Source organism: Echiichthys vipera (genome assembly GCF_963691815.1).
Source record: "Echiichthys vipera genome assembly, chromosome: 12".
Classification (NCBI taxonomy): Eukaryota; Metazoa; Chordata; class Actinopteri; order Perciformes; family Trachinidae; genus Echiichthys; species Echiichthys vipera.
Window position 1 is genome coordinate 24,426,882 of NC_139837.1, and position 18,289 is coordinate 24,445,170.

The 18,289-nt window shown below is 39.4% G+C and overlaps 1 protein-coding gene across 1 annotated transcript in view; it reads right to left on the minus strand.

Moving 5' to 3' along the window:
* The window catches only part of kcnh5b (potassium voltage-gated channel, subfamily H (eag-related), member 5b), a gene marked incomplete at both ends in the record, with an annotated part of 156,443 nt that extends 139,422 nt beyond the window's left edge, over window positions 1-17,021 (minus strand). Inside the window, 3 exons of the mRNA XM_083924468.1 lie at window positions 1,770-1,876; window positions 5,180-5,303; window positions 16,949-17,021. Of these exons, the coding sequence (XP_083780594.1) occupies window positions 1,770-1,876; window positions 5,180-5,303; window positions 16,949-17,021 (304 nt within the window). The remainder of the gene's footprint in view (window positions 1-1,769; window positions 1,877-5,179; window positions 5,304-16,948) is intronic.
* Window positions 17,022-18,289: the final 1,268 nt, after the last annotated feature.

Consider the following 18,289-nt stretch of genomic DNA (forward strand, 5'->3'; position numbering starts at 1 on the left):
AACAAGGTCAAAGTTCATCTGACTTGGAACTTTGACCACAGCGGCAGAGATGCAAATCTGAGTGGTGCGCGCCGCTGCCGCTACATTGGCCACCTCTTCCATGGGAAATGAATGGAACGGCCGGCGCAAAGCCTTTTTACCGCGTATCGTGTGTAGGGGCCTTCAATCTGCATACTTACATTTTTGAGTATATTTTATTCTGTCACGTTTCCATTTTAAGTCATTTGTAAACGGGACACAGCTTAAGTATCCTGTTTATTAAGAATCCTATTTTATTAACTGTTAGATGACATTTTGAGATGAACATAATGAAGGATGAGCTGCAGAACAGATCTTTTCTTGCAGTAGTACGTCACCTGATGCACCCGATAATTTTCATAAAAGAACAATTTGGTCCTTCTTGTCTCCTCTGTGCAGTTTATTCTAACAGATGTGGATTTAACAACCCTAATGTTCATCACTTTTAGGCACTGGCTGTTCCTCCATCCAGCTGAGGTTTCACTGACTTTATTGCCTCCTTACATACTTTCAGTACAGCCAAAATTTGCACTGATACCATTGTTTTGTTCGTAGCCCCCGTATAGAGGCCCACTCTCCTGATTTGTCAGCAAATTTGAGTCATTTTATTTGAATTGATCTTTTCTTCTTAATTCCTCCCTCCTCCGCCTCGCATTTTGCACTCGTAGGTGATCACTCTAGGGAGACAAGAACATTTTGGGACTATTTTTTTCACTGCGCTCCTCCTCTCCAACGCTGCTCATCCAGGACTTACTGCTCAGTTACTGCTGCTGCTCCATCACACCGGACACAACAATTCATTTCTCCAGCTGTTCAACTTACGGTTCATCCTTTTTTTTTTTTTTACTTCATTTCTATTAGAACTGATTAAAAATTGTTCATCATTTTCAGATAAAGGTGTTGTTGTTTTTATACCATCTGTTATCTGAAATATGATGTTAATAGGGGTTTAAATCACCTTAAACATGTAGAGTATGAATACTAAAAAATTATAGAATTTGAAGAATGTGCATAAAGAAGTTAAATAAAAGAGATTGTGTAAAAGAGAAATAAGTGATGTATTCATAATTGTATAACTGAGAAGGTCAATGTCAACTTTGAGTCCTGATACCTCAATTACTTCTTAGATGTTATTAGTTTTTTGTTTTGTTTCTAAAGTTTTAAAGTGTTCTTGTGCTTTTAGCATTGATTCCACATGGTGACAAAACCTAAAACCTCCGTCCTGTGTCGCATAAAAGTATTTGTCATAAACTATATATATAAAAAATGTTATGGCCTGAGAGTGACCGTTAACCATGGTGAGCAGTAATATTATTAGATTTAGGGCTGTGTTTATTTGTGACACTTCAGAAAGGATTTGTGCATAAAGCATGCACAATATAGGTAAAGGTGTATACAAACATTATTCTATTATATAGATTCTAATGTTTTTTTTTGATATTTTCAACCCAATAAAGAAAGCACTCAGCAGATGGTTTAATAATGAAAATAATGGCCTGTCACAGCACTCCTTTACCAAATTTCCCTTGGGCTCAATAAAGTATTTATCCGTCTTTATATTCATCCTGTTTATCTTTACCCAGTTTTAAACTTCAAGCTTCGACTCACTGACCTCCTCCACCAGCCCTCTGCGTCTCCACGTGTGTCCCGTACAGTTGAGAGGCGTCTCTGAGTGCTTTGAGGAGCTCTTTATAAAGTCCTCATTATGTGGATTACATCTTCATGTCAAGTAATGAAGGAACTGCACTCACTGTTCTTTCTGTACAGCAGGATTTCAAAGCAGTTGGACTCGTAGTTGTCGAACGTCTGTCTGACTTTGTCGATGGTCTTCTTGTCTGTCAGGTCTCCGTACATAAAACTGGAAAACATGAGAAACAGCAGCAATCAATACTGAGCTGACCCTTTAGCCTTTCCCCCCGTGTGTGACAGTTTATCACATGTGTTTGTAACAGCATTCTCGATCTGTTATCTAACCGTAAAGTGACCATCAAGTTTTATGTTTGTTTTTTATAGAGTAAATTGAAGCCGCAGCAGCATAAATTCCGCCCACAGTGAAGGATTGTGGGTCTGTTTTGAGATCGGTGCAGCCTGCATTTCCCGGCATGGTTGTAATTATTCCTTAAAAAGGCTGAGGACATTTTAATCTGTGCTAATTTAATTAGATTGAGTGATTACAGCCGCAGTATCTTCAAGGACTCTCTCAAACACACACACATACACAAACACACACACACACACACACACACACACACACACACACGAAAAACATATCTTTGGATTTTTCCTCCAATCAAAGCCATAATAATGTCTAAATGTGTTTGTAGCTGGCATGGATGATTTAAAAAGGGATCCAAACATGGCTGCTCGTTTAGTGTCACATTTCATGCCCGATGCGGATACAGAACATGTTGCAGAAAATGTTTTCATATGATTCTTATTGGTTTTCAAATATTCATTGGATCTGAGTGTTTAAACTGTAACACCAGACAGTTTTTATTCCCAAGGGCGGCAAATACCAAAGCTCTGTTTGGCCTACAGCGTTTTAATTCTAATTCACAGTGACACAATTTCCCAGCTTTAATGTTAGACATGATGATAATAAGTGAAAATACATTTCAAAAACATAACTATAATCTCAAAATGGGTCATTTAAACTTGAACTTGCATAAGAAGCTCCACTTTTCTGTTGGGTTTCTATTTTAATTGTGGAAGAATGCTGACCATTCATTCAATACAGAGGCATTATCCCTGTTGATTAGCAGATCCATTTATAGCAGCACAGACTGTGTTTACAGCTGAGAGATGGAGCAGGTAAGGAAGCTATAATATCATTCAGCTAAGATGCTCATGAACCTGCTGGAGCCTCAGAGACATGATGAAACTAGAATGAAAATTGTTTTCCTGCATGAACGCAGAAAGACACATAATTTACACGCAATTTGCTTTTAAGGTTGTCAAAAGTATCAATACTTTTCAACACCACCTGTTTCAAAACGATACGATGCCCACATTCGATAGTATCAAAAGTATCAAAGCCATTAAAAAAAAACAGGGTAGAAAATCAACAGTGTTGGTTTGCATTCAGTGACTTTTTCAACCATTTCATTTCAAGTTTATACAAAAGGATTATTCTATTTTATGTGCCACATACTTTTTTTTTTCTTTCCGCCCTGGTTTCTTTTTTTATACTAGTGTTTTGTCAACATTATTTTCTAGTGCTTAAGCTCTCCAATAAAAAAGGGAAGTGTGGTTGCATCTGTCGCTCTCATGAGTTGTATTTACTTATTAAGGCAAAATTGTTATCGTCTGTTTACGGTTAAATGGTTGATAATTAACATCCCTTGTTCCACCACAGTGGCCTGGACACAAACCCATTACTTGAAGCCTGACAAGATGGAATCTCACGTGATCTTGCATGAGAATCCACTAACTAATAAATATTTTACCAAAAAAGGCAAAGGTAAGTAAGTAAACTTTCTGCTGTCACATTAATCAAATCGTGAAATTCAGATTTAACTCATGAGCCACTGAGTGTATATAAAGATGGACAACAGAAAGGGAAGCCCAAACCTCTGGATTGGCCCCCTGGTGGCTGGCTGCAGAATAAGTTTTAAGTCCCGTCCCCTCCATGTTAAATGGATGGGATTTGGGCCAAAGTTCATGGCAAATCAGTTTTTCAAAATATGCTTTCCGTCTTTTTCAGTAGTCCTCATCACATTCAGCTAAATCCTGTTTGAATTAGTTATCTAATGCGATAAAAACGAGGTGAAACATCATTGACAGCTGTGATCAACTGCCGACTTGTTGGGTGGTGTATGGGCAGGACTTCAATACAGGCTGATCTCTACTGCGCAGACTCTGGCTCCAAAATTACAACATAGCAGCGCCCGCATCCTAGATATTTGAGACGCTTCGTCCAATTATTTGGTCCTGACCCCAAAACTGGGCATTCATTTGTTTTTCCCTTTGCACAAATGGTACATAACCTGCTGTAAACTTTCTGTGATTATGTGAATCATCAATACGTCTGCACCAGTGTCACACAGTCATACAATTGTTTTGCAGACAACACAGGGCATCAAGTCAAAAATGACTCTAGGCCCCATTTAAGCGCCTCCGTCTTCCATCAGTCTGGCAGCCGTTTGAGCTCTCAGTGGGACTCTTCTTCTTCTATCCTCTATTGGCGGTCTCAGTGTCCTCCTCAGGCCAAGAGCAGAAGGGAGTTGACGGATAAATCTCAGTGCCCCTGTTCTCACTTAGTCTGTCTGAAGGAGAGCCTTTTTAGCCGTCGGCTCGTCAAGGCCGTCACCCCACAGTCAGATCTGAGAGGCGCCGGAGGAGAGGAGTCGTCCTTTGGAGTCAAATTTTAAAACGTCCTGACTGACAGGCGAGCAAGACACCGTCCTTGAGCTGGACCGGGCAGAGCTCCCCTGGCAGCTAGAAAATTGGATTCATTTCAGACTCTCACTCTCTTTCTTTTTTAGAGCAAGTGGAAATGCCAGATGTTGGGTTTTTTTGTACAGTGTGACTCTGCAGAGCTCCACACTTTTGTTGCATCATATAGGAGGAGCAATGAAGCAGTAAACCCAGTTAATCTCATGTAAAAAGCTCTCCAGAGCAGCACTGAGCAGTTTTAATGATCTCTACAGTGCTACAGAAGCAGGAAGGTAAAAAAGATTGTCACTCTCTCTCTCACACACACTGTGCTTAAATAAGGGATGAAACTGAATAAAAAAGGACATGTTCAGTGATTTCTGCAGGATAAAGGAGCACTTTAAAAAAGGACATAGTTTTAGCTTTAAAACCGATGACTCATGGCGACTGGTGTGGTTTTAACTTATAAAGAAGCTGGTGTTGTAAAAATGTATTGTTTTTTATTAGTTCTGCTTTAACTTAAGCATTTAAACCATTAAAAACACATAAACCCAGGGGTTATATAAGACATATGGCTTTTGTAGATCCAGCTGGAATGTGTATGCAAATGTAAAGGAATCATACACAAATAATAAAGCAACAAGACTCATTATCACTCCATTACCACACTGTACCTGTAACCAATATTGCTTTGATCTTGCATTACATTTAATGAATTAATTGTGCACATTTACAATGCTTAAATGTTCAATAATAAAGACAAGCTATAACCAGGAATATGTTTTACCTGCATGTGCTGCTCTTCTGCATGACTTCAGCCCTATGGAAGCCCGACAGCTTGCAGAATCCGTCATTGCTGTAAACTACAGGCCACTCCACGATCTGGGCGTTTCCCAGGAGGAAGCTGGTCTCTGAACGATGGACAGGACAGAGAGCACGTCAGCATCAAACACGACAAATGGATAAAAAGCTGCAAAGCTCCTCAACCTCTGGAGAAGAGTGTATAAAGATCATGTCAGACTGTAAAATGTTTCCTATTATATCTGATGTTTGTGAATGAATATTCCTGCTGCGTTAATGTATCGGTCTGCTGTAGATATTAAAAGTTGAGCTCATTTGAACTCCTTTATATCCTGTTGGAGGTTTAATCTACAGCGATGCATAAAAATTCTATAAGATCCTCATATGTTTGTAGCGTAGCTGTCCTGTGATTACCACGTATCTCTAAAAAGTCAACTTTTCATAATTTCAAAGTACTGCAACTTTTCAAAATACTACGACTTTTTCTTGAGAAACTGTCTGAAAAACAGACTTTCTTTATCTTCAAAAGTAGAAGAATTTTCTCAACACATAAAGGAACACTTCATCATTTAGTTCATCACAAACATTCAACACATCTGAAGATAGGTGGTTTTTACTGGATGCATGTTACTTTAGTGCATCAAGATTTTTCACAACTTCATGGGAACATTTGGTGACTAACTGATATACAAATGGTCATTTTGAGGGTGAAGCATTCCTTTGAGTAAAAGATTGTGAAATATTTTGTCCTCCACTGCTCTACACATACGTTTCTAAGTGAGGAAACGTGGTGTATAAATAAACCTTGTTTTAACTTCAATTAAAACCACTACAGATAATTACTAAATTCCAAAGAAAATAGATTTAATAAGTAGTATCATGGCTCCAACTGTGACTTTGTATTATTTACTGAGTATAAGCGCAGGTAAGTCTGTTGGGCCTTCTCAACAGCTACAGTTACACACTTAACACTTCCCTCCAAAGCAAAAGCTACTTACTTGCTACTTATCCAAGAAAACCAACTATACCAACAAATGGTGGAAACATGAAAAAACACATATGTAGGCTGTTAGCACGTAAGCTAATGTGCTAATCAACACTGCTCAACAAAGAGCTGAAACAACACCACCAGGTCCAGCATTACTTACTTAAATCCACCTTTCTTCTCAGACAGCCACTTTACCTACAGCGTTGGCCATGTTTGTAAACTAATGTTGTGTTTTCATAGAGGGTTTCTTTACTTTTGAAAGTAAAAGTACTCTTTATTCAGAGTGGCTCATTTCATAATAATATATAATATCAGGCATCAGAAAACGTTTTGTAGTAAAAAAAAAAAAAAAAAAATAGATTTAAAATCATATATTCCCAGTTTTTCCCAGCAAATCAGTTTTTCCAAAAGATGTTTCCTGTCTTTTTCGGTAGTCCTTATCACATTCAGCTCAATTTGAATCCTTAGATAAGACTAGAGGTTGGGGTTGACCTCGAGCTATGGATGACATCATGTTCATACCTTCTATGCCCCCAGTGATTGGCTGAGAGGGAATAAGTCCCTAAGAGTGAATTTATGTTAGAAACACTAACTTAGATGGGCAAGAAGCCCTTAAAATATCCTAACTCCTTCATTATTTGACCTAGACAAGTGATCTTGGTGTCTAACCCCATGTTTTCTGGAATAGATGATATTTTAGATAACTGTAAGGTTTTATCTTTGTTTGGGATGAACCAGAGATGTAAACGATTCAGCATATGTCATGGAACTCAGTGCGTGTTTTTAGACACACACCCTTTTTTTTTGCTAAAACACAGACTTGACATTCAATGTAACTTTTGCACCCAAAAGTAACTTAAATTGGATTTGTATTATTTTTGATCATAAACAACTCTGGAGCCACCTGAACAGAGGCCTGTGTGTGAACCCTCTAAAATGGTCACTCATTTCAATTTGAATAAGGTAATACATACAGACGAGATCAAATTTAGAGAAACCAGGTATTGATTCTTGATTTATTGTGAAATACTGTTTTTTTTTATTGTTCAGAATTTGATAGAATATTCTCTGTGGCTATATCACTGCTGTACTACAACAAAAACCTTTATTTTGTGAAAAAAGCAGTGAGCAACATTAGAGAACAGTAACCACTGTGTCAGAAGAGAAGATTTCAATAATGTTTTCTTCTATATGATTCAAAAATGAACAGGAAGTGTAGAGGCCACAGCTATGAATGACTTCAGCAGGGAGCGTACCTAAGGTCCAAGAGTCCTATGTTCCCCACTTTGTAAGTGAACGAACATTGGACCCTTTTGGGGGAAAAGGGTCCCCAAGCAGGGAACATAGGGATGACCCCTTTCAGCACATCAGCACCCACAGGACATCACTAGTTTCTCACACTGCTCTGGTTTGATCTTGGTCCATTCTTCTTTAGTCTCTTCCACAGTTCACTAACTGGAGTGGGTTTCTTAGACATTACTTTATTGCCATGGATTTTCCAGAGATTCTCTATGGGGTTTAGATCTGGACTCTGGACTGGCCAGTTCATTGTTTCAATATTCTTAGCTTCAAGGAACTGCTTCACCTGTTTTACAGTGTGACAGGGGACATTGTCTTGCATGAAAATTGCGGCTGATTGGGAGACAGTTCCAGTGAAGGTATTGCATGTTGCTGAAGGAGGTTCACATAAACATTTGCATTCACTCTGCCATGTAGCTGAACAAGAGGCCCAACTCCTGCTGCAGAGTGGAACTGACTTCTTTACACACTTTGGTTTCAGTCTTTCTCCAGTCCTACGCTGAACATAATGTTTCCATCAGACCCAAATAAACTGAACGTCCTCTCATCACTGAAGTCACTCTGGACCAGTTCTCCTCTGTCCACACAACATGCTCCTCAACAAAGGCAAGTCTAGCCTTTTTATTCTTTCTGCTGATGAGAGGTTTGGTCACTGCAGAGTGGGCTTTCAGTCCAAAAAAACTTAAACAGCGAGACACTGTGTGCAGAGACAGGTCCTTGCCCTGTTCAGCACTGAACTGTAGACCAACTCCAGCTGCAGAGTTGAACTGATTCCCCATTGAGAGTCTTCTCATAATCCTGTCCTCTCGTGCACTTGTTTTATGTGGACGACCGGCCTTTTTGAGGGACTTTAATGAATCTATGTCCTTGTAAAGTTTCAATATTCTTGAAATCACAGACTTGGAACGCCCAACCTCTCTCTGATGGCTGAGAGGGTCATCCTTTGGGCTTCATCTGGACAACCTGCTGTCTCAGGGTTTCAGTTACTCTAGAGCAGCTCGCCATCTTGCAAAGTAACCAGGAGAGCTGCAGATAAATAAGGTGTGTCCAACAATGAAGTCAATTGTCACCAGCTGCCAGATTAACACCAATAATATCTGAAAGTGTTCTCCAATTTTGCTCATGGTTTTGTCACAAAATATTTTTGTTGAAGTGCCTTGGTTGTTAAAAAAAAAAACATGCTAGTACAGCAGTGGTATAGTCACAGCTGTTCTCATTCATCTTCAACCGCTTCTATCAAATTCTGAACAATAAAAAATAACAGTATTTCAGAATAAAACAAGAATTCATACTTTGTTCTCTTATTTTGATCTCCATTGTACGCATCCTCTATAGATGTTTTTGAGTATAAAGGTGGCATTATACTAAACCCAACTATTCTAAATTCACAATTTTCCGCAATTCGAAAATGGTGGAAGGGAATCCTGAAATGTGATATGGCTTGCCTCATTGCAATGTCCTTGGCAGCACAGTACATGCCTACCATTTTGCCCCTGCAATGGCAGTGTTTGGCGGAAAGATAACAGATTCTCTTGCCTGTTTGCGCAAAATCATAACTGACAAATCATTTTTTACCCCAGAACGTCTGCCTGCGAATGACTCCTCATCCAAATATTGCCAAAGAGTTTACCTATAATCCTGGTGTGGATTAGAAAGTAAGGTCACATGAATACAGTGGATTGGAGATGGAAACTGGTGGACAACCGGTTTCTGCCACCAGTTATGACCATTTAGACCACTGCCGCAGAAAGCCCCCTGCAGAGCACAACAGTGCAGTTGCATTTGGGCATTTGGACTACAATGCATGACTGCTTGTGGACCATGTCAAGTAGAAAATTGTGAGAATCCCTTTAATCAACCTCTATGGGAGGAGTGTGACGACTAATGGTAAATCGTATTAAAAAAAAAGTAAAAAATAAAGAAAAAAAGGGGTTGGCGGTAGTGAGCCTTTATGTGGCAGCCCTGTTTTGACTATTTTTACGGTACCACACAGTTCTACTGAATGTATTCTTTATTTGAATCAAAAGAATGGTTATGAACCACAGAAACCACCAAGACTAGGCAAACCCATATTAAAAAAGGAGAAATATGCAATTACTTAAGGGAATTTGTACTTATTTTTCACATAAATATGCTTGTAACCAATTGCTTTAATATATAATTGTACTTGTAATCACTTATCTATCATACAGATATGCTAATTAGAATATCACATTGCCAAAACATGTATCATGCACCAGTGTTCATGGTCTAGGAGGAATACAAAGGAATAATGCTCATTTTAAGGACCTGGCAGCTACCATTTTGAAAATAGGGCCTTTTTTGTAGTCAAACTTTGGGTAAACTTTTAATATGTTTTTAAGTACATCTGATACTACTTTAAACCACTGAGAAACCTTTTGTTAGAATTTTTTTGGGTCAAACCATATTTGCAGCTGACTAATGGGGAAGTGAATGAACTGCTGCACTATGTGAGGTCTGGATAGGGCATTTATCGTCTGGTGCAAAATATTAGTATAATAGTATAATTTTATGCTTGTATTATTCTTCTTCTAAATGTTTATGTGTGACCGTTTTTGTGTTTGACTGATGTCTGTTTTACACAGCAGTGATCAAATATCCAAAACGTTGGTCAACAAGTCACACTAACCTCAACTTTAATCAATTGCTACTTATTAACCAATAAAATCAGGATGAATTCATGCAGTAAAACATTCTGCAGGCTCAACTCATCCACTTATTTGCCAAAGCGATCACCACCCCACAATAGACCCATCCATCAGTTCCCTTTTAAACCTGAATGAGCTAACAGTTAAAGTAAATACAGACAGGCGCCTGGTTAACACCACACTGGAGAAGCATCTGGAGTGGAAAAATTACCACCACCAGCTATTTTATAATCACACAGACATTAATTATTCATATGATATATCTTGCATGGATAGCTTGGCCACCAGGGAGAACAATAAAGGCAGTTTTAACAGTTTATTAATTGACTATTAACCACATGGGCTATACGTCTGAGATTAGATGGATAAAAATCCATTTACAGAGGCTTTGCATTTGTAAGACTGCGTGTCTCATGACTTTCAGACTTCTTTTTTAGTGATTTCTGCAATTAATTTCACTCACGGCCCCTTCTCTACACGTTCAGGTTTATAATTATAGCACTGAAATACCAAATCCTTTTTCAATTTCATTTTTATATCACATTTTAAAAAGGTATTTAGCCTAAATGTATCAAAATCAACCTTAAAAACCGAACCTAAACTCCACTTAATGTCAGTAAAATTCTCAGAAATATTATTTACAACTTGACCTCAGTGTTCTATTTATCAAAACTGTTGGGACAAGCATAAATAATAACAGCCAGGCTGCAATAAACGAAAACGATCCTCTAAAATAAGATATTTTTAAAGCGTGACAACACAATAACAAGTCACTGATATTGTGGTCGTTGTCGTTTGCGTTGTCCTCTTGTGAATGTATAAGACTGCTGTATGTTTGAGGAGGGGGTCGGAGGGGGTCGGAGGGGGCGTAGGCGGTGATTAGCAGCCACGCTTCTGTCGTAGTTTACCACCACATGTATGTCTGTGTGAATAAAAGGAACCTGGACTCTGAAAATCTCCTCAAGTACTGAGAAAGGCGCTATTTAAGGACACTTAAACATTCACAAGTTGGCAGTCTACTGCTGTACAATGATGACTTCAGAAAGTGAGCACTTGTTGAAAAACAATTCACAAACATGCACACAGTGACAGCAATGACATGAATTTAAAAAGCTTCATATATTTTCTGCAAGTGAGTTTCCAGCAAGCCCTGAATGCACCACCAAAGCAGCGCCCAGCATTGATAACATGCTGTAACAGTTCTGATAGTAGCACAGGTGACGGTAAAGTCTTGAAAAGAAAAAAAAACTGGACCCAGCAGCTTCTTCAGAGCTCAGCAAACCATCATCTCCTCAGTATATGGTCAGCAGTATATAAAAAGGCATATGCAATTTGTAATTAATGAGCTAAAACTGCAGATGATTTCCTTCAGCACGTGCCAAATCTGCGTTTGGAAGGTAATCATTCATCATTATCATCATACATCTTTTCCAAAAAAGAGTTGGCTGGGGTAAGAAAGAATTGAGGATGAAAAGATGAAAACTTTACAGGCATGCAATGTTTCCCTCAGTATGTGTTTACAGCAGGGAGGACATTTAAAATCTGAGAAGAAGGTAATATTTCTGCCTGAATTCTTCTATCAGGCAGGTTTTATAGACTGATGAGTAAAACCATGTGATTGATTTCCCTTGGCACCGATATGATGATGTAAATCGTATTTATCGTAAAAATGTTGTCAGAAAAACCTCATGGACTGAAGGATATCTGATTCTTAATAAAACAACTAATTGGTTCTGTATCAAACTCCCTTCGATGATAAATGCCGTCTGAGGAGATGCTTACATGGTGTTTCAGACCAGGCGAGTATATTCTAAGCAGTGACCTTTCATTTCATGTTAATTAACTGCATGAAGGTGTAACAGGAGGCGGACAGGATGGCACTGGCGAGCTGCAGAGGAAAAGGTTGGTTTACTCATTTTTACCTGTAAAACGTGGATTTTCTTTTAAAATAAGCATTTTTTTAAAAAGACTAATTTCTACCTCGATTTTAAGTCTCCATGATTCACAAGTTTTTGTCTTTTCTGCCACAAGAAAACTTTGTTTACCGCAGTTCTGAACAAATCTGAAAGTGCTTCCTTCCATTGATGAAAAGTAAAGTAAATGGCCTGCTGACCGTGCTCCAAACATTACATTTTGTTTGTGGTGCCAAAAGCACCAAAAATGACTCGACAGAAATGTGCCTTTCTAGAATTAATAGCCTGGTTACAAGATTGTGATAAACAAAAGAGTTCCCAATGAATACTGCAGATAAAGGAGCAGCTGATGGACAGAAAATGAATCAGCAACTATTCCGAAAATAATATAATCACATAAGAAATAGTTGGACTGTTGGACAGATAAAGCAACTGTGGTCGGCAATTTTGATGCATATTTTCCACTATTTTCTGACATCAAATGATTGATTATCTATTACTTGAGACAATTCTGTGCAGATTACGGAAAAGGGAATAAAAAGCCTTAAATCCTGACAGTGTACAGCTGAGCCTGAATGTCCTAAAATGGCCAACGTACAGAGCCTAAACCAGGACAACAGGAAATGCTCCAGGCTTCTAAGCTGATTTGACATAGTGGAAAATGGCTGAATAACAACTTCCATGTCTTCCATGACTTTTTCCCATTGACTAACATGCCGAAACAGACATCTGTAAGAGCATGATCACACTATCCTTTTGGCCGCGGCCAAAACCGTTTTTTCAGCTAAAGTCTAGTACCTTTAAGTAGTGTGAGCGCACCCGCTCCGCGCTCAACTGGGGCCAGCTGGGCCGCCACGGCCCGCTTGAAAGAGGTGGGCTTTAGCGGAGCCGTTTGCACATGTACGAGCACGAGCGTGCGCACGTGTACGAGCACGAGCACGAGCCCTACGGCAGTAGCGTTATGTCCGCCTGTTCGGTCATGTAAATAGAAGGAAGGAGCATGCGCGGACATTTAACAACAACAACAATGGTGGTGAAAGGTTCACGTTGTGTTTACTGCAGATTTGGTCGGATGAAAATATTCAAAAACAGTCGACAAGACGCACAAAAACTCCGAGGTCTATGGAAAGATTTGTTAACAAAGCCACACACGCGATCAATGCGTGTGACGTGTTACTGCTTGAAGGCGTATGGACAGCAAGAAGCATTGGCCGAGGCCCAGGTAGTGTGAGTACAAACGGGGCTGGGGCGCGGGGGGGAGAGGGAGGGGGGACAAGTACCCTAAAGTCCGGGTCGTGGTCCGGGAGGACAGTGTGATCACGCCCTAAGTCTGTGTAGTTGTTTTTTTCGCATCACAACCCCAGCGAAATTATTTATTTCCCTATCAGAATTTGATCTATTCCGTCTGATAACATTTCTAAAGACTGGAAGAGTGCTAAGCCGGAACTAGATGACCCGACCGGTGGAAGTCTCTTGTGCTGAGAAAAGTTTCACTTTTTTTGGCTTCATGCTCTACTTAGCAGCTTTCATAGGCATAAACGAGGCTCCACCAAGCCCCCACCACAGCGACTTCCTGGTTGATCCAATACAGAAGTGCACTGCAGTTCTCTGAGTGTCCACTAGGTTTCATAATATAGCAGTTTCTCATTGACCCCCATGTTAAACAGGCCGTTTTCACAGCATCATTAAACTTATTTAAAGCCTGGGACAAAAAGACATTTTAGTCTGTATGTTTAGGTCATATCTCCATGACAACACTGAGGGGGGGGGGAATCTTTTTGGACCAGGCTAGCTTTTATTTTATTGGAGGTTAAAGTAAATTAATAATCAGGGGTGTGGCCTCATGAGTGACAGCTAGCTGCTGGCCCTCACTTCTCCTTGGAGGTATACGTCAGCCAGATGGACGTTTCTCCCCCCAACGTCACATCAATGCCTGTTTTTGGTAAGAGGAAATGAGTCAAAGCTACGCTATGCCACGGCCATTTTTATACAGTCTATGGGCTCCAACTCCAACTGTATCGAGTTATTTTATAATAAATTTACGATAATTGCAGGTGTGTCTTTGGATCTCGCTTTCACTTGTTTTTGAAGTTTCATCTTCTGTGGTCATCACTCAGATTTTTAAATAAATATTACGATAGAATCATAACGTGTTTCTCACTTAGTGATCACAACAATTCACACACAAGACCACAGTCTTCATGGGTAAGTTGTGAGAGGGTCACACCTTTTTAACAGAGAACAATCAAGAACAATATCGGCCTCATCTGTTCTTCACCTCTCTTTCCAAACAATTACTCAAGTGATTTTTTAACACAAAAAGGAACTACAGTTAGATAAATTCATCAGCGTCTCCTGTGTGCCCTCTGTGTTGCATTAAGTCCGACTCAGCTCTGTAATACCACAGAAAACACAGAATCATCTGGAACTGGAACTGCTCTCCTCTTTCATCACAACCAATTACTTAGCTGAAACATGCTGTTGGCAGAAACATGTAGAAGCTTCTGGAACAGCGTTCAAAACCCACTGATGAGAGTATTTTACGTTAACAACTCTCATTCAATAGTCTAGGAACTTTGTAAGAGGACCTTTTAATTTCAAATGTAGAATGCAGATAAAGATGTCACTGCCCAATGTATTCTCGAATAGTGTTCTCATGAACACGTTCGTAGCAACTCCTACCTAAAGTTATGCACAGAAATTTGTAACAACAAACACATAGACGGAAGGTAAAACATGTGAAACCAGAATGCAAAAATAATGTTGATTTTTGCCAACAAAACAACAATTTTTGACAACAAATGATGATGGTTAGGCTGAGGTATGAAAAATCACTAGGTAAGGATTAGAAAACAAGCCGTAACGGACCGGATTTCGAACCCTGAAAAATTGCGAAACCAGAAGTGAAACAGCACACAAAAAAACAACAATTTTAGCCAACAAAAGGTGACAATAAGGGTTAGGCATGAAAAACGCTTGGTTAGGATTAGAAAAAAAGCCGTGGATTGGTTTAGTGGCTGGGAATTGAGCCCCACCTCCCTACACAGCGACTCGACTTATGCTAAGTCACATGCTTTCACTGTGGGGAATACACAAAATAACGATGTGCAATACAAACAAATGACTGCATACTACTTTTTCATTGTTATATAATGCTAATGCTAATGAGGACAGGCTAATTCTCATCAACATGTTCCTAGTATATCGTACAAAACAGTAACCAGTAGTCGACCGTGACAGTTGTGTTTGGTGTCCATTTAGGTTTAGGCACCAAAAGTACTTGGAGACGCTTTACTATGTGGTCATTTTGTTTCTCTTTGTGCTCATTTATGTCCATTTTTAGTGGTTTTGTATGTCTTTGTGCTCCAAAGGCTCCAGATTCGTTGTGTGTCTGTCGGTTTTTGTATTAAATTGATGAATTGCATTTTTGTTTTTGGGAATGTGCATCAATAAAGCAAAAATATCAAATGAAACGCCCCAAGAACAGGCCAACAGCTAATTTTTTTTCTCTGCCTGTAACACTGAACCAATGTAAAAGTTTTACCTGCTGCTATGTTCAAAACAATACACTAAAATATTGTGGATCAAAGGAACTGATAAAGAGGATCTCAAAGACTGTCTTGCTTTTGGTTCCTGGGAAGTATCACTGCCAACTAAAAAACGAACTTAATCGTGTGTATATTATGCCACTTTTAGTATTAAATGTCTCAACATTTAAACTACAGCTGATCTTTTACTCTATTTTTGTCTTAGTGTCTGTATAACTTGCTTTATTTGGTATCTTTGTTATGAATTCAACTTTGCAAATAAAGTAACCAATCATAATTAGCTGCAGGCCTGTACACCAAAGTCTACTCATCCAGACTCCTCAAACTTAAATACTGCAGCATCGGATCCTCCGAAAACACACAACAATGTCCTCCTATCATTCTAGAAAATAAAAAAGGACACAACAATCAATGGCTCTCCAATTAGCGCAGAAACTCCCCCTGAGAGATCTGCGCAACAGTCCTGAAAGCACAAACACCGCAATGACACACACACACATACACACACACACACACACACACACACACACACACACCAATTACTCTGCTGACTTTTCTGGTAAGATAAAGAATCAATCTAATGAGAGAGAGAGGGGGGGGGGGGGTAAACACGAGATGCATCCTGATCAAACAAAAATACGGCTGAGTAATACTGAACGCATTAGAATAATAAATATTTGTTATTTACTCCAGCACATCGCTCATAAACAAAGCGCAGCTCTCTTACATTAAGGTCGTTTATTCATTTTAAACTAAAGTCTTAAAATAATGCCACTAACACGGGGAAGTGGCAAAGTTGACAGTTCTTTTTCAGATGGATCCGGGTTTATTGGTCCGAGCAGCTGTCAGTGTTCATTACAAACACAAACGGGCGAGTTAATGATCAAAATAAACTTTTAATCTTCAGTTATAAACGCTGCTCTTTCGGTCTCACGTCATTTGGAGACATCATTTAGTCTGGTAAAGTCAAACTGAGAGACGGAGTGGGGAATAAAACGGTGCGTAAACGGTGACTCCCGGTGAGCCTCCTGCAGATGTGAACCAAAACACAATCTATTATTTTCCTCCAAACTGCAACACACTCCCGTCCCAGTGGAAATGGCCCCTCGTGCACGTAACTTAGATCAGTCTAACGTGACTTATGAAGATGTGGAAACACTCGTGGAGCCTCAGAGAGGGTCAACTCCATCGCTGCAGAATAAATGCAGTATAAAGTGAGATTGTGTGGCTTTATCCTCCGTTACTGGTGTAAAAACACTGTATTCCAGCAGAGCCCGGGTCCGAGCCGCCAGGTGAAACCAAACCCAAAACAAGCCTAGCTCCGGAGCGCGGACTCACCACTTGAACGCCGGACGATGTTCTCCAGAAAAGTGTTCTGCGGTGCCACAAGCCCTCTCTTTCCCCCGGGCATCCTGCTGCGGGCGGGCGGAGCTGGTGTCGGGCAGGGTCTGTGACGGTGTGTGCGCTGCTCGGGGGTCGGTACTGACGCTGGCTCTCTGTCGGACCGATGGAGAAGCTCATTGTAACCGTGCGCTCTGGCTGCTCGGTGCGCACTGAGCCGCGGCGGCGGCGCTGCATCCCGCTCCCTGACCGGAGCGCCAGGACGCATGCGTGTCTGCTGCTGTGGGCTCGGTCCTCACAAATAATGATGCGTTATGTTAAGTGTCAGAAGTAAAATGCGACAGTTGTATTAAATACATTGTTCATTAAATATATCCTAATATATATAAATAAGTGTAAAAACAGATAAATACCCATATGTTTTGTTTTCATATCAGATTTTTTTCTTTGTTATAAAACTGTACTCTGTATGTATTACATATTTCAAATGGTACAATAATAATACAAATAATAATAACAGTTGATTATAAGTGTCCCTTTATAAAAGATTTACAAATAGCAACTAATGACATTTACTAATGCTTTATAATGTATTAATAAGATCAACTGACAGAATGAAAAAAATCCATTACAGGTAAGAAAAATTTAAAAAAGTGTATTTAAATCTTTTTAAAAAGACATACTAGCCTAATAAGAAAATGAAAATCCATAAACAAAATAATTATAATAAATACTCATGAGTCTACTATGAGTTCTGTGACGCTAATAAGGTATTAATAAATTAATGGTCATTAATAAAGGGTTTCTAAAGCAAGCCATTTCGTCTGTAATTGTAAAAATGAATAAATAGTCTAGTTGATGCCCTCCAATCCCAAAGGATTGAAACATGTAAAAAAAGAAAAAAAGTAAGTAGTAAGTAAATAAATAAATGTAAAAATGTCCATTTGTGGGGTTTTTTTTAAGGAAAGTTGTGTTTGTTTGCGAATAAGCATTATTCAGCATAAGTTGTGACCTTGTGTATTTTAAGTTTTAGATGCAGTTTCCACTTCCTTACAGTCTTCATGCTAAACTGAGCTAACCACTTCCTGACCAAGCAACATCTTTCAGGGGCTGACAAAGGGAAAGCCAAGTGCCAAAAAACTGCAGTTCCTCAAATGTCCACATGAGGCTGGCTTCAAAAGAGAGTACGGTAAGTCCCCACAGGCCTCCGTGTTAAAATGCCCCCTTCACAGCAGAAATAAACATGTTTACAGCTGCTCTCCGTAGCTCATGTCCCTGTTCATGATAACTGCACAGTGGTAAATGTTTTATATAACTCACCCAAATTATATTATGTCC